Here is a 16767-nt window from a genome sequence, read left to right on the forward strand (position 1 = left end):
CCAGCAGCAGCGGCGACACCCCGCCCCGGCGGGACCGCCACTACCCACGACACATCAACCCTTCCCGTGCCCCGACAGGCAGCCGTGCCCCGACAGGCAGCCGTGCCCCGACAGGCAGCCGCAGCGAGTTTCAGGCTATGCCATTTCGTGTGTTTTATATTAGCCGGTAATTTGGAATTTGTACTATCCGGTGTGTGCTTCGCCTGGTAATGATAGCGATGTCTTGTTTATTTCTGCACTTACTTACCGTGCCCGAGTCGGCGTGAAGGTGAATGGATCATTCAGCATGTTCCCTGTGGAAAGCTTTTGTAAACTTGACTCCGCTAAAAATCTATTACGAAGTGTACGATATGCCGAACTCCTTCATACTCATTTATTTTTGTGATTATCTATTTCTTATAAAACATACAGAGCTTCTGAAGTAAATAATGTACATATGAATGTGGTCCAATAAAATGTTTTCAAACCACTTACTGTTGTTGACCCCAAAACCTCTCAAAATGCTCCACCAGCCAGGAGTCAATGTGGCGATTATGTACTTCAATGTGTTCAATAAGTTGAACTTTTATTCGACACATTACACATTTTGCAAAACTTATATCGAATATTGCAAAACTTATAACATAAAAACAACAAAAAAAAGAATCATCGGCTCCGGAGCCAAGGAGCTCCCGAGAGCCTAGCGAGGAGGGAGGCGAGAAGGAAAGAAAAAGAGAAGGAGAAGGGTACCAAAAAACCGAAACAAAAATGCCCAAACCGAAACCGAAACTAACTTGACCGGAACCGGAACCAGATTGTGTTTCATACCGTCCGCTAAGAGCGCTAGTTGTCACTGCTCTATCTGGGCCGCTGGGGCCTATGGCAGTGTCCGCTCTTTACCTTGTGTATATTACTCTATGGCCTAAGGCCCCACACATAGCATTCACTGCACTACCAACCTCGGTACAAGTGACAAATCCGCTCGTTGTGGTCGTTGATGCCCCCCAGAAGTTAAGCCTTTTGTGTGTGCACTCCCATTTTGGCCTCTCCTTCTCTCCTTTTCTCTCTCTCCCTACGCTGAAAGCGTAGTAGAAGGTGCGTTGTCGCGTGGCTTGACGGATGACGCATTAGCAATTGGCAATATCGGAATGCGTTCTGCCGGACCTAATTTTGTGTGATGTGTTTAGTGTTCGGTTCTACAAATGACAGCTTGTGCTACATCATTTTGAATCTTCACGGACACCTTCCTTCTCGTTTTTGTGTTTGAGTGGTGGTTCTTCCGTGGGCGTGTCGACATATATGTCGGATTAGACCTTTCAAGTCCCATCACGTCAACGTAAGTGCGCTTCAACCTACTTCGCGACAATAGATTGTTTTCCTAAAGGTACTCTCCCAGATTACCTCTAGGATAAGGCCGTGTCTATCTCCTGGCAGCCGGAAGAATAATTTCTCCGAAATTCTAAAATTATGTCACAACTGCAGGTACAATACTGATTTTTTTCATTTGCCCGGCGTTTCGTGATAACACGTTCCACGGCCACCTTCTCGTAGATACACGTTTCATGGGCACATGTTTCTGTCGCCATTAACGTTTCATCGACATTCGTTAAGCGAATGTCGATAATCCTGCTTTCCCTGGGAATTAAGTTGAGTGAAATCAAGAGAGGCGTTAAACGCAGCTCATGCAAAAATTAATAAAAGTTGGTACATGCTCAATATCGAATTGGTATTTTTCTTACACAGATGAGAAGTTACTTTTGGTAGTTATTTGTAGAAGACAACAATATACAGTTTTTTTTAAAGAACTCAGGCCAATTCGCTCCTGCGAAAACTACTTATCGCAACGAAAAAAGGCTTGTGTCGTTTTGGTCCTGGGCCAGAGGCCCATTCAGGAAAATTAATAAAGTCCGGGATAATTAAGTTGTTAATTAATTTTGCGTAATTAACTTTTTAATATTTTGTTTAAGGGCATGGTTTAAATTAGAGAATCGCGTCGCATCATCGAAAAGCACTAAATTAACAAATTGCAGAACGATAGAAGGCACGCAAAACATTTTTCGGTTTCTGAAAAACCGCACAAAATGGACGGGTTTTTAAGTTTCGGCTTGTTATCGGAGCGCATCTCAGCCCCGGCGGCACCGAGCCCCGTGGAGAGATAGTGCTACCAACCTCTGCTGCGTCGCGCGATGACAGCGCAGCAGAGGTTGGTTGCACTATCGCCGCCGGGGCTGAGATGCGCTCCGATAGCAAACCGAAACTTAAAAACCCGTCGATTTTGTGCGGTTTTTCAGAAAACCGTAAAATGCTTCGCATGCCTTGTATCGTCCTGCAATTTGTTGATTTAGTGCTTTTCGATGATGTTGAGAAAATTTCCAATTTAAACCATGCCCTTAAACACAATATTAAAAAAGTTAATTACGCAAAAATAATTAGCAACTTAATTATCCCGGACTTTAATCATTTTTCTCAATGGTCCCTGACCCAGGACCAAAACGCCACAACTTTTTTTTCGTTGCGATGAGTAGTTTTCGCAGGAGCGATTTGGCCTGCGTTCTCTGAAACACCCTGTATATATAAAGGTTGCCTTATTTTATTGGGGCATATCTGGCCTTTTAAGGAGGCAGATATACCAGTATTTGGGATACTCAGATATGGATATATAAAACAATTGGGCATATCTGGCCTTTTAAGGAGGCAGATATACCCGTATTTGGGATACTCAGATATGGATATATAAAACAATTGGGCATATCTGGCTAGATATGCTTTATAGGCTTATATAAACTGATGTGCTTCATATGGCCAGATATGCCTTTTTTGTTTATATAACCATATATGTTTTTATATAAGTCCAGATATGCCATTTTTGTAAGGGGTAATACGTTCAGAGCGCGGGATTGCGTTCGATGGTTCGCAGCGTTGGCTACGGCTCACCGTAAGGTGAAACGAAGTCAGTGCGTATAAGACATGGATGGGTCTTTATCTTCATGGATGGTAAGGTGGGCTTACCTGGGCACAGGAAACTCCTCGTCGTCACGACGCAGACATTTTATAGGAAATAGGTTAGCGAAAATGTCTTCCATTTTAAGCCACTCGCCGAGGTTCATATGGGTGTCCGTCCAGATCCAGTCCATGAGACAGCGCAGCTCATATAGGAACGGAACCAGCATGTACCTTCAGCGTCATCACAAGAACCAGAGGTGTACTATTCCTCGCCTACATGTTTTACACTCGCAGATCACAAAGATTAAACCCGTAAGGGTGTAAAAAAGGTTGTCCCAAAGACTTCCACCCATTGTTACACCGTTCTGAGTCCCTTATTATCAGTAATATGCCGTTTATAATAGCAAAAGAGGATTTAGGTGGCGTTGGTTCAGTTAGTATATGAAATTATCATTGCATGCAGCAATGCTTTTTTTTTACTTACATAAATTTCTTGCACTTCGAAAATTTATACTTCCTATAAAACATCGATGAGCAAAAAGCAACCTCTTTGTAGCCTAATTACTCGAGGTGGGCACTTGATCGATTAACCCACCGATTAATCAACGAATTCCTTAATCGCGAATACGTTTTGAACCAGTTAATCGGTTAAATATCGACAAAAAAAAAGTAAAAATGTAACGCTTTCACCAAGGAGACTTGAACGAGCACACCTGTATGAAGGCAAACTTGGGTGAAATTTTGACCTAAAGTAAGCTCTATAGAGACGAGATTTGTAATTCCAAACAAGCGGAGAGGCTTATACGTGTCCAAGTCACTTTAACGCCGTGCGAGTGTCCGTTTAGCGTAGCAGAGACTATTGTGAATACTCGAGGGAAGTCACTCTTACTGGAAAATATCCACGAACTTTTATGTCTCAGCGGCTCAAGTAATTTGTGACTGTGGGTGTCTTCTGACTGTTCTCAACTCCACACCAAGGTTGATTTAAGATCTAAAATTCTTCATTGGGCCGTTTATCACATATTCAGCAAAGGCAAAAAAAAGTAATGTTGATTGTTTTCCTCCAATTATTATAAATGGCAATGAACGAAACCGATTAATCGATTAAAGGGCGGCGAATAATCGAATTAAAGTTTTAGGCAGTCACAGATACAGTGAGTGATTTTCAATTGTCCGGCATATAGGCCGCATTCTAAGGGTGCTGGTTTACACCTGCAAACCCAAGAGAATTAATTCTTAGGACAAGCTGATGCACACCTTTAAGAGTGTAATATTTTTAGTGTGCATTCTATTTGCCACAATTCAGTGTCTCGTGAATTATGAATTACTCGGGCTTGTTAACACTGTTTGTAATGTGACGTTAAATTGTTTTAGAAAAACAACAAAAAGAAGACTCGTAAGAAGTGCAAAGAATGTGAGAGGTCGCTCTCGTCTGAAATTTATTGTTTTAGAGCGCAGCTGTTAGGCGCCCGTTTTCGGGTTGAGCGGTGTCAACGACGCCGTCGGCTTAACCGCGTGACGTCACACGTTACGTTGCGCGTGACGTCACGAAGGTTACCAGTGACGTCACGAGGGTAACGAATGACGTCACGATACGAGTGACAACACGAATGAAGTCACTCGTGACGCCAGTGACGTCCCGAAGGTCACCAGTGACGTCACGAGGGTCACCTGTGACGTCACGAGGGTCATGAGTGACGTCCCGAGGGTGATGAATGACGTCACGAAGGTCGCCAGTGAAGTCACGAAGGTCACGAGTGACGTCACGAGGGTCACGTGTGACGTCACGAAGGCACCGATTGACGTCACGAGGTCACGAGTGACGTCGCGAGGGTCACGAGTGAAGTCACGCTGGTGAAATCACACGAGCATACTCTCCCCACACCCCCTCCTCCTCAAGAGCTGCGCCCTAATTCGGTGTTACAGAGAATTGTCAACGTCTTTACAAGGTCTAAAACAGGTAATTTCTACACTTGACTTAAATAATAATAACAAAACAATACGAAGCCAGAACCACAAAAGTCGTTCTGGCTTGACGAACACGTAGATTGCTGGCAATCTAAATAAGCAAATGTGACAAACAACACCACGTAGGCTAGCATGCCACTGGGAACAAATGGACTGACGCTTACTCTCGGTATATAAAGTGCGCATGGCGCACTAACTCACCCTTTGAATAGAACATAGTTGACCATGGTATATTTTTTGCAGAGAAAGTTTCCCAGGATTCGCGTAGGGTAGCCACAGCGAATCTGGTAGGCGGACAGTAGCAGGTATATGCACTTGAGGAAGTACCAAAGTTTAGGCGGAAGGCTCATATCTTCCACAAAAGAGCGCTGGGAAATGACCGGCAGAATGAAGAATATCCAGATGTGAATAATGAACACGAGGAAGACTTGGAATACAAGCTTGCCCAGGATGAACTTGCGCAGATAGAGCGCTCGGTCGATCACGATGAGCGCGAACTGCCCCAACAGTATCAAGAGAAACGGCACGGGCACCTGGGAAATGGAGATCGCGGTTATGGCGATATGTGTTCTCCGATTATGGCACACCACTTCGCTTTCCCTGCGATTTGAATCTGCAATTCGCGAAATAATTTAACAAAGCATAGGTCCCCAGACTTCCAGCGTAGGCCCAGTCACACGCTATCCGCATGTAGCAATGATCAACAACAAGTCCAACGACAATGTTGCGTTATGACTATGAGATATATTCTGGGTTCTTTGAGTTGTTCCTTTGTAATTTCAATTCTGGGGACTGAGAGTGAAGGGTAATTGACATACCTCATTCTTTTGAAAGTAAGATGCCACGCTGTGTTCTGAGTTTCCCGTCTGAAACAGGGTGGGTATCATGTCAACAGGGCAGTTACGCTCCCCTTGCAAACGTTACATGCCTAGACACGGCATTGTTTCCTAAGATGACAAATACGTAAAAAAAATGAGACCAAAAATAAGAAAATGATTCCTATCGGGATAACGCTATCGGCCGCGGCGGCCGTATGGTTACGAACGTAAAGTGGAAATAGGTTTAATTAGCTAAAAACCACTAATTATTTTTTAACAAATATTTTTAGTTAGAACATTCCAATTAGAGACGTTTTCCGTCTTCAAAATTATGCTCGAGCAATTGTTTGTATTTCGACAACTAAATGCTGCTCCGCAAATCGAATGGAAGGTGCTGTCATATTAGTTAACAACTTTGTTGCAATTTTGTTTCTAGTAGCTAAAGTTTACACACTACTGTGGGAAAATGTTCCTTTATATAATATACTCCGACGTTCACACTCCGAAAAAAGCCGAAACTGTCAATTTACGTGAGAAAATGCCATTCTTGTAATTCCTTTTGACAAAGCTACGCAACAAGTTTTCAGCAGCCTGAATAAGGGTTTAGGTCAGAAGCGCAAACGTTCAAAATGACCTCGTTTTATAAGTTCATATATGAAAAGAAACCTCTGAATTCATTCAATAACACTGCACCGAACTTGTGATACGGATTGAGCGATGCTTTGGTGTTCAGATCAAGGGTGAGAGTTTGGTTGCACGTACTCCGAAAGCCCAGTAGCCGAAGACCATAATGAAGAAGTTGATGAAATCGCAGAAAAACATGTAGGCATATACGTCCGTTGTCACCCTGTGCAGCGGGTTCAGCAGGTTTTGGAAGAAGGTGCGGAAGGGCTCCAGATAGCGTGAAATGCTGAACATGGGGGGGGGGGGGGGGACAGAGAAAAAGAAAGAGAAAGAGAAATCAATAAAATATATTAGGAAAGATTCACGCGGGTGAGCTTTACTCTATTGCGAAAACCTGTGTTATTCCTTCAAAATACAAAAAAAAAGTTTTTGGAAGCGCAGTTTTTTCGGTCGGGATGGGATGGTCGTGTTTACCAAGATGAGGAAGGTGTTTGGTAAGGGGGATGCTCTTCTCTAAGTGACGAGATCCTTATGATAGGTGGAATATATATTTAAAAATAATGACGTTTTCAGCTATGTCACAAAGAACATACTTGGCACTGGCAAACATACCGAAACAAAGAGAGGAGATAAGTACATCGAGGGTTTGCATTGGGTGTTTTTTTCGTGTTTCAGTTGCATTTGTTGCAGCTAATTATTAACCCCCCGTCCGGTAGTCTAGGGCTACTGCTGCAGGCTCAATAAACGTTTTACACTCACACACACAACCCCCTAAAAAAAAGAAATCCTTAACTTTTTTTTGATTTCTTATACAAAATACAGTAATTTATAGTAATACTCCCTCCCATCGGAGCCTTTCCCAAAAATGCAGCTACTTTCTCGGTATCCCCGATCGCTGATGATGGAAAATCAGCGATGTTCCAATATTTCACTTTGTTTGAAGGAAGCTCTATGTTCTAATAGAAAGCTTATCAGTAATAATTCAAGGGCGTTACTAGATTATTTTGAAGGCAAGGTAATTAGACGTACCCATTAAAATTCATGGTGACGTAGAGGAAGTATCCATCTAGGTTGCCTCTATCTACATGTTGAAAAAGAGGATTCGAAGACAACGAGGAAATTAAAATTGCGGTTCTCGCCACATTACATTAAAACTCTCACTGACTAAACAGGCACATGACACTCAAGAAATGCGAGTAGTTGGTATAACCGATGCCTTAAAATTATAAAAAAACAACACTCGAATTAAAAAAAAGGTTAATTTGGTCGGGCATCATTAGGTATAAAATTTGCAAAATACCGTTCATTTTTCAAGTGGAAGATCGTAAAGTACCTCCGCCACAAAAAGTTTACTCAATATATTGTGCCGTTGAGGCACCTGAGAAAATATTAAGATCACTTGTATCCCGACCGCCAGGATATTTTCCGACGAATTAGTATATCCCCTTTCGTGGGGTCATTATAAATGCCTATATGTTAATGATTTAAGGGAAGTGCTCAAAGTGGCGGGGATTTTCGCAAGAGCGATTCCACGCCAGAGTCGTTTTCGCTCTATCTCAGGTGGGATTCAAGCCAAATTATTCGTGCATTAAAAGAGACCGAGCAACCATATTAGGTTCGTAAAGACATCGTGTGGTCCATCTGCCATAATGTTGCGTTGTGGACGAGTACTTTAGCCAGTGTAGTTCGACGACTACGAGCGCGGAGTCTTTAGCGCGCATGATGCATGCAATGGTGATACACGCCCGCTTGCTATCGCGATCCAGATGTAAACAGTCAGAGGTAGAGAGACTAGAGACTAAACCTAGAATCCTTGGGTTTTGCAACACGAGCTTTGCTTTACGTCAAACGAGCTGTTAAGAGCTATATTCACTGACAATTTAAGGAATGCATGGCATGGCGAGTCTCGAGCATTTCAATAAAGTTCCGCACAGTCAGGGAAATTCCTGCATTAACCGTTAAGAACATGGAAGAACAAATAACGAAGCAAAAAACGTCAACATAATAAAGTACGGCCTGTGTTTCTTAAGCCTCTCAGTGAATATTATATATAACACATTTAGTCACCGATCCGCCTTTTCCTACAAGAGCTCTTCTTCAGGAGTTCACCTCCATGTTTTGACCGTGCATATTTTTCGAAGGCTTTAGCTTGTTTGAGTGTCAACACTGCACGGTATTCCAGCCGAGAACACCAACCTTCAACATCGCGGAAAACCGAGGAGCTGGTGTCCGTGTACCGTGCATTGAAATTCGTGATCTGCAAGAGTACCCCAAAAAAGATTTAATTTGGTTGACACAATCCAATAAACAGAAATAATCGATGTAGAAGAGTGAATTTTACAAGATTGCAAGATGCAATCTTGCAAGATTGCAAGATTGCAAGACTAAATTTGGCGGGAACACTTTTCCGCTAAATTTAGGGGGGGAAATAGAGTTCTTGTTGACGCAAACGAAAAATCCATGGGACCCTAGCCATAAGCAGCTTTTCTGAAAAACAACAACAACGCGCAAGCAAATCAGTTGACGTATGTACATCAGCAACAGCAGCTTCACGATGATAGAGAAAAGTTTAAGATGAAAGTGTTTATTTGAAACATATTACTAATGACTACAAAACCTTATAATTATTTTTGTTTCGCGCGAGTGTTGATGTGATTGAAAAACGAAAACATTCGTCATAGCACAAGGCACCCTCTTACCTTTTCGTGTCCCGTACGCACGTCCATCATGCTTCCTGATGCGAGAGGAAAGACCTCATCCCGGCGAGCTGTAAGGGACCTCCGGCCAGGCGTGTAGAAGCGCCCTTCAGGCGCTTCTGGAGCTCCCGGAGGAGTAATGGGCGCGCCCACGCCCCGCTCGCTGTCCTTCCAGAGGCCCAGGCTCTTGAGCATGAATCGGTGGAAGAAGACGAAAAGCAGAAGCAGGAGGTCGTAGATGGCGTAATCGCTGTGACCCTCCCGCCTGCCGACGCCCAGGATGCGTTGGGGATCGAAGGGCACAGTCACAGACTCTCGGTAGCTCCAGTCGAAGAAGTGAAACTGGAAGAAGTACTTAACGACGATGATGGCCTCCGTGTAGGTGATGATCGTTATCCAGAAGGTCTTGGTGGGGCGCGGCACGGACAGGGAACCCCAGAGGAAGACCATGAGCGGGAGGGGAAGCGAGAGGAGACTGGCCGACTTGAGCTGGTTCAGCACGATCAGCAGGTAGCAGACAACTTCGGAGCGAGAGATCATGGCGTGGTAGCAGGCGATCAGGAAGCGAACGGGAGACGGGTACCTTTGGTTGGCGTCCACCGCGTCCGGGCTGTCCATAATCATCGCTCTTTTGCTAGGGAAAAACACAGATGTGGGGCGAACGTTTACGAATGCATCGTCCAAGCTAGATTATTTTGATGATGGAAATGTTTGTAAAATTACTCATTCTACCATTTATCGTAAGATGGGTAATCCACGCATATAACTGAGATTGCCCAATTTTAACGCCTTCAGTAGCAGAAGCATGTTGCAAACAATTAACACAAAAAAGGGGGAAAAGACAGGACGGCCTTCTCGTTAGCTGGAGGATTAAGAAGTTGACCATTTCGTTCGTTATCATCAATTTCATTTATGAGCTGCTGGTAGATCAATGCGTTGCACTGCTAGCAGTTTATCAGCGAGAATCAGTTACGGGTCAATGCGGTAATTGCATGTCTTTCTGTTGAACTTGCATATATTGTAAAGAAAAAAGAGAAAAATAATACCATGCTTCTTTGTACAGACGCAGTTCTACCCAGTCCCCTGAATTTTTGTTTTTAAGTGAGCGCAACGTTGTAATGAAATAAAAAAATTTTTGTTTAATGAAAATCGAAGTTTACGAATATTTATACAGCACTAAGAAATCTACCTGCACGTCTTTTCAGCAATAATGTCACTGCGACGAGTATTCTAAAATCTGATATTTTTTTTCTCCCTCTCATAGACCGTTTTCACGTCTGTCTTGTTGCGCTACTATGTTGCCATACATTGTGGGAACTGCAGTCTCTACACGTACGACGACACCGCTGAGGGTCTGCACGAGAGGAGCACGAGACTGCACGAGCTGTCTCTTGCACCGTTGTCTGCTTTCTCTGGAATACAGTTATAGCCATCGTTATTAGATCAAAGTCAGTGAGACTAAAATCACTGGATCCTAAGATCCAGTAAAGTTACTGGATCCTAAGATCCAGTAACTTTACCTAAAACGTGAACGCTTTTTTTTGTGTGTGTGTTTGTGTTTGTGTGGCGCGTTTGTTTGGTGGCGCTTACTACGCTATCAGCCCGCTCTATGGACAGTTGGGGCGAAATCGTTGGCACGTTGGATTACACATTGCCTGCGACAAAAAGTGATACTAGTTTGGTTTTTATCGTAAACATAAAGTTTTGTCATAAGCTTGCGAAAAAAGAGCGTCGCTCGAAAACAGTTATCTAGCATTGCCCGCGTGGAGGCTTGCCGCATGGTGGCGCTAGAAACGCTATCCGCCTGTACCTGTTTGCATGCAAGCAACAGAAAACAGCCGTTTTCGAATGACGCCCTCCCGTGGAGCTTGTCAACTGATAGATATGAAAACGTTGGTTATGGCGCCGTCAAACATGCGCTGAATGTTTAGTGAAATCGACCTATCGATTGTTTCATATAATAAAAGAACATACGAGTATTGCCAGGAAAACGGTTGTTATACATCCTACCTTTCTTCCATGACTTACCTCAGTAAAAGCTCCTCACTTCCTCTTCTACCAAAAGTTCTACCAGAGGTAAAGTCCTGAGTGTGCCTGAATTACAAAAGACAACAACAGTTACCTTCGGCAGCCAAAGCACGGTTCCACGCAGTTGTTTGAAGGAGTAGCGGGATCCAATATTAATAATTATTGCCTTATATGGCTACCAGAAGCGTAGCCAGGGGGGGGGGGGACTTATGGGGCTCCAGCCCCCCCCCCCCCCCTCACATGTAAAAACCTCAAGAAAACACTGCATTTTCTTTTTGTTCCACAGGTAGCTGGGACGTCATCCCACGCCAAACGATTCAGGCCTAAATTCGACCCCCCCCCCCCCCCCCCCCCCGGATTCGGTGTAGAAAAACTGTGCCGAGATAGTTTTGCTAGAACAATACTTTTTGTTTTCAATACCTTCAAATTTCAGGCGCCGATCGGGGGTGTAAAAAACAAAGCTTTTCAGAAAGGTATGAAACGAGACTGCGAAATAAACAGCGTTTTTAGAAGGTCAACATATTCTTCTCAATTATCCAGTGAGCCAAGAAACTGAGGGAGAGGAGGAGACCAGAGCGCGCGGGGATCTCAGAACGCCGAGCTTTGATTCGAATGTTTAGTGGATAGACAGCTGCCTTTGTCGCCGCCGCATTCGTCGAACACATGGAAATGTGACAGCCAAACGCCGGACGCCTGCGTTACACGTGCTAACGAATTCGACGAGTGCAGGGCAGACAAAGGCAGCCTTTTTCTCCACTGCAGTCGTTGAACGCGTTTGAATGGGAAAGCCAAACGCCAGACACTGGCGTTCCGCGTTCTAACGCGTTCAACGAGTGCAGGGGAGACTAGCTGTAGGTCTACCCACTAATCCTTCCAACCGGAGCTCGGCATTCTGACGTCACTGCACGCTCTCGTCTTCTCCTCTCCCAGTTTCTTTTCGCGTAGTCTCCCGTTGGTCTCAAGAAGCCCGACTCAAGATAGTCTTCTGGGACAAGAAATGTATTTGGTAAAAACAGCTCCGAGTAAACAACAAAAAACAACTTCATTAATTATTTTTTTGCGGACAATTTAATTACTATGAGTTTCAAATAAAAATAGTGCTTACGTATGACTGAGAGAAACCGAGAAAACTAATCGCTGGGTCTGACGTCATACCTAGAGTTGTGTATAGAGAGAGAGTTTGGTCAATGGGTGGAGTGGGCAGAGCCAGGGCGTGCACCAGACGCAGATAGAAGGCTTGGCATGTTCTCTTGGCCAGCCAGAGGCCGAAAAGAACCCCCTAGCTGTGCTATAGCGAGAAACAATTTTAATAAGGGCGTAAGGGTTAAATGTAGTAACTCTTCGTGGTTGAAAATATGGTGCACGTGATGTTTCGGTTATGATCGTGATTTTTTTAAGCCACGTATTTTTGTTATATGTTTAATATTGTAAATTTATTTCGGGAAACACAATTACACAATTGTATCTGATTATAACTTTAAATATACCATATTTCCCTTACTACAAAACACATAAGTTGTAAGCCAATTCTAAAGGTATCGTGTTTTTTTAATAAAAAGGGGAACATGTTTTTTTATGAAAATTTTAACGCAGCTGCCCCCTAAAAAACACTCGAAAAGTATATATCGACCTGCTAAAAACTGTGTATATTTCGCAATCTCGTTTCATATCTTTTCGAACAAAAAGAAAAGAAAAAAAAAAAACATTTTTCTTCCCCTTGGAGTTTATTTCTTCACAATTCAAAGTGTCAAATAATTAAAAAAAAAATTTAGGGAGTATATATGGGAAAAGCTACTTTTCATAACCAATAGAACATACAATTGCTTTAGACCGAATCTGTGGGGGTTGAGTTTAGGTCTGGATCGTTTTCCGTGGAATGACCCAGCACAATAAATAAGGCATTGTTGAGAGGCATTATTGTCGAGGCATAGAGAGGCACTGAGAGGCACTAGTTGTCGGTCCACAAAAAAGACTCTTAGTCACCGACCTTCTATGACAGCACTAGATAAGAAATTCTTTTGATGTATAGGGCTTCCTTGCAATTATGTCTTCCAAGTTGTAGAGGAATATATAGACGAACATAACTTCCTTTATTATGGTCGTGAATTATGGGAATTGCATAGACATATCTGTATCGAGGCATACATATGCTTACCTCTGAAAAAAAAAAAAAAAAAAACTTAAAGGCAAAAAAAAAAAAAAATCTTGTGGAATGTAACATAAAAGAAATATCGAAATTGTTTATGTGACAAAACCTCTGGACATCGGGTTTGTAACGTTGCTCTATCATTTCAAAACACGACAACACTATGTCCGATTAGAATAATAGTAGCACCTCCCACTATTTAGAACGAAGTACTTATATAATTCGTAAAACAGATGCGTTGAGCGAATACCGTCAAGAGCCTCGAACTTTCAAACATTCACATGATGAAGAAAAAAAGGACATATCCTTACTGATGGAAGTGAAATTTCCTGGTCTTCAAAGCAGAATCGCCAAGTGTGGTCGCCAGACCATTCACGAACTGTAAAAGTTAGGTATACCCAATGAACCAATGACTGAATAAAAAGCATCATTAATTAATTTCAAAGGGAAGCGACCACATCTCTTGCCATCAGGCATCAATGAGGAAGGGCATGGGGTTAGGATGGGATCAAGGGACGCGGAGCCACTATTAACTTCCCTGATAAATTCAAGGAGGGATTCCAAGACCCTTTTAGACTGTCAACCACCCCAAGCTTGTTTGCCGCTTGGGGCGGGTTGCAGATCTACCTAACGATGACGTCATGAGCAGGCCTTGTCTACTATAAGTGGGACTGATCGTTAAGACGACGACCGGTACGGAGGGAATCGCTTACTTTCTCCTTGACGACGCGTTTCTCGTCAGACAGTTTGCGCGCCACGTAGCGATGGTGCTTGGAAACCGAGTTGAGTTTGGCGGTGGCGCTGATGAGCGTGCTGTCCAGAAGAGCCCAGGTGAAGTTCAGCAGGCTGGTCAGCTGGATCGACAAAAGGGCGACTTCTCTATAATGTGCACCGAACGTACACACATCAGGCACCACACGCCGACGCGCACACACAAAAGCACACACGTACCCCCTGTTTGTGTGTGTAAAAAGGGGGTTTTCACACACACACAAATGCGCAAACTCGAGGTTTAGTTTTAGATATTTGCTCGCATCGGGTGAACCCCGTAGTATTTAGTAACTATGCCTGAGTCACGGCTGTTTTAAGAAAGAAGGCAATGGCGTAAAGCAGAGCGAGCGAATCTTCGCATTAATAAAAGCTCGACCACTCGACTAGTCGCTCAGCTACGGGAAAACGGTTTGATGAAGTATATGCCGAAACATATGATTAGGAATTGTATACTTATAGGTGTAGTCAAGGTGCCGCTATGTGCACAGAATGCTCGACGACCATAACCGGATGGAATGATATGAGTATGTTGTATATGGCTGAACAAAACATGAGCGGTAAGCCTTTACAAACATGCGCGCAACCTAGCGGCTGCTGCGCCTTCTATCCGAGTAGAGCCCGTATTTACACGACTGCATGCGTGAGCATTCAGCGTATTTACACTCAAGTCCAATCACCGGTTTCGCGCAGGAAGCGATGCTCAAAGACGCGGTATATAAATTGGAGCTGTGAAGCGTCCAACCCAGTTAAGCAAATTCTACCACACTGGCAGTTTCCGCGGAGGCCCTTCAGCCACGAGGGACAGAATGAAAAAAAAAAAAAAAAGTTTAAACTTGTCTCGGTTACTTTATCAAACTCTGGAAAACAGAATGGGTCGTGTGTTTTTATGCGTGCGGTATGATTGGTCATGTGTTTATGAGACTGACCAAGGCAAGTTTAATTTAATTCTGAAGTGCCATCTAAGGCAATTATCTCGCCATGGTGCTGGTACCGTGAAGGTGTAACGAACCTATAGCTAAGCCTGGCAAGTGCCGCTGGCACGCCGTGCCGGCTGTGCCTGATATGAGAGAGTGTACCTTTCGAGGGCACTGCACTCGCTTCGCCTTATATGGGCGGTACCGTCACGCTTTTCCTTTTATGGGTAGAGACTTCAAGCCGCGCGACGCTTCGCCTGATACAGGGGGTGTTTTGCGCTGCGGGCAGTGACGTCTGTTATGTCACGTGATGCCTTACCGCGAGGGGAGGACATTAGGAAGTTTTAGTAGACCATTTCCGCTGCCCGCTAAGCACCCGCAAAGCGCTCCGTAATCCGCCACAATATCTTGAACTATGCAGACAAGGCTGGAGGCGCGCATGCGCAGCTGCGGCGTTTTCTTTATGGATATCGTAGCGGAGGAGAAAAACGATCTACTACAACTCCCATTCATTGCGCCAGCTACGCTATGTATTGATTACTGCGCGAAATCGTGACGTCATACGCCCACCGGCCTGTCTGTTGGTGAGTTATGATCCGCCCCTTAACATTGTGAGATCACGTGGGGAACGACGCCTCGTCATTCGGGAGCCAGCTGCACGCCCCAACGGTCGCCTACTACCACAGGCTTTCGTGAAGACCAGCTGTTTCCGTTCCATTTCATCTCGCGGCAGCGAGCAGAGACGTCGTGCTGCGGATCACACGCTTCGGGTTTCGGTTTCCGCTTCACATGATTAAAGGAGCTGTGCAACAATTTTTGTACTTTGCGCAAATACCGCTTAGAACAGATCCCTGACGTTAATGACCTATGAAACACGCGTTCGTTTTTCGCTTCACGCAATAGAAGTCCCAGAAAAAAATTAAAGAAAAACGAGCAGCGTTCACCCCCTCAACTCGCAGCCAGAACAAGCGGCCACGCGATCTGGAGCCGATTATATGCCGCCAATGTTGATCATAGCCACGCGCTGGGGTTGGCAAAGCACAGGACACGCACTGAGTTCCAGACATTGTTATGGCTCGGCTATTGTCGTCGTTGCAGCGATTGGGCGCGGGCGACTACCCGAATGCTTCTCGAGCTAGCAATTATCACGAGCCCAATTCGAGTGCCCACGCAATGCTCGGGTCCAATCTATGAACCGCATTCAAATATCGTCACTTGGGTGTTCTGCGATCCCCACCTTACGTCATCAAATTTTGCAAAGGAGAGATTGAACGAAAATAATTGCTTTTGTCCTTGAAATTTCACCGCAACAAAGGAGTTTCTTGGCCAGTGGCGTTGCGTGCGAGTATCCTTGAGTCCCACTAGTGCCAGTAAGCTCGTGTATAGTGAAAAACATTCCAACTGAATATCGTTGCACAGCGCCTTTAAGCATGCCTATGCCTTCTATATAATTTCTACGCTTGTGCGTTGCCTGCTATGGGCCACGTATGCCTTATGGTGAGAGCTGGGATTTCTGGGACATGTCCCGAGTTTGAAAAGTGTCCCGATAACAATGTCAGCCACCAGTACACATCTATTGAGCAATTTCTATTTGGCTTTCGTAAAATTAGGTGTCCCGACTTGTCCCGATTTTACGTTGAGTATCTCGAAAAATGTAATACTGTCCTGATTGTTCATTAAGTTGCCAGTTGCTTAACTGAAGTGCCTGTATACAATGTGCTTTTAAGTCATTGATAATATTTTTGTATCGGCGAGGATCCAGCGTGGCATTTTTTTCGTCAACGACTCAACTGCGTTCAAACCGAATGCGCTGCCTTATATGATTCGGCTGCCTTCCCTGCCTTCTAAAGCGCTGGATACATACAACGCTTTAGAAGGCG

At 44.2% G+C, this 16767-nt stretch overlaps 1 protein-coding gene across 1 annotated transcript in view; it reads right to left on the bottom strand.

The window, feature by feature from the left end:
• The window catches only part of LOC8030804 (piezo-type mechanosensitive ion channel component-like), a 48281-nt gene extending 34229 nt beyond the window's left edge, over positions 1-14052 (bottom strand). The window contains exons 1-8 of the mRNA XM_042290279.1: positions 13916-14052; positions 13514-13581; positions 11057-11122; positions 9032-9662; positions 8529-8589; positions 7362-7413; positions 6471-6618; positions 5709-5756 (exon numbers count right to left, since the gene is read on the bottom strand). Coding sequence (XP_042146213.1) covers positions 5709-5756; positions 6471-6618; positions 7362-7413; positions 8529-8589; positions 9032-9652 — 930 coding nt within the window. The 5' untranslated portion in view covers positions 9653-9662; positions 11057-11122; positions 13514-13581; positions 13916-14052. The remainder of the gene's footprint in view (positions 1-5708; positions 5757-6470; positions 6619-7361; positions 7414-8528; positions 8590-9031; positions 9663-11056; positions 11123-13513; positions 13582-13915) is intronic.
• Between the last annotated feature and the right edge of the window lie 2715 nt (positions 14053-16767).

The sequence above is a fragment of the Ixodes scapularis genome, unplaced genomic scaffold (assembly GCF_016920785.2).
Source record: "Ixodes scapularis isolate PalLabHiFi unplaced genomic scaffold, ASM1692078v2 PGA_scaffold1__304_contigs__length_218370807, whole genome shotgun sequence".
Taxonomy (NCBI): domain Eukaryota; kingdom Metazoa; phylum Arthropoda; class Arachnida; order Ixodida; family Ixodidae; genus Ixodes; species Ixodes scapularis.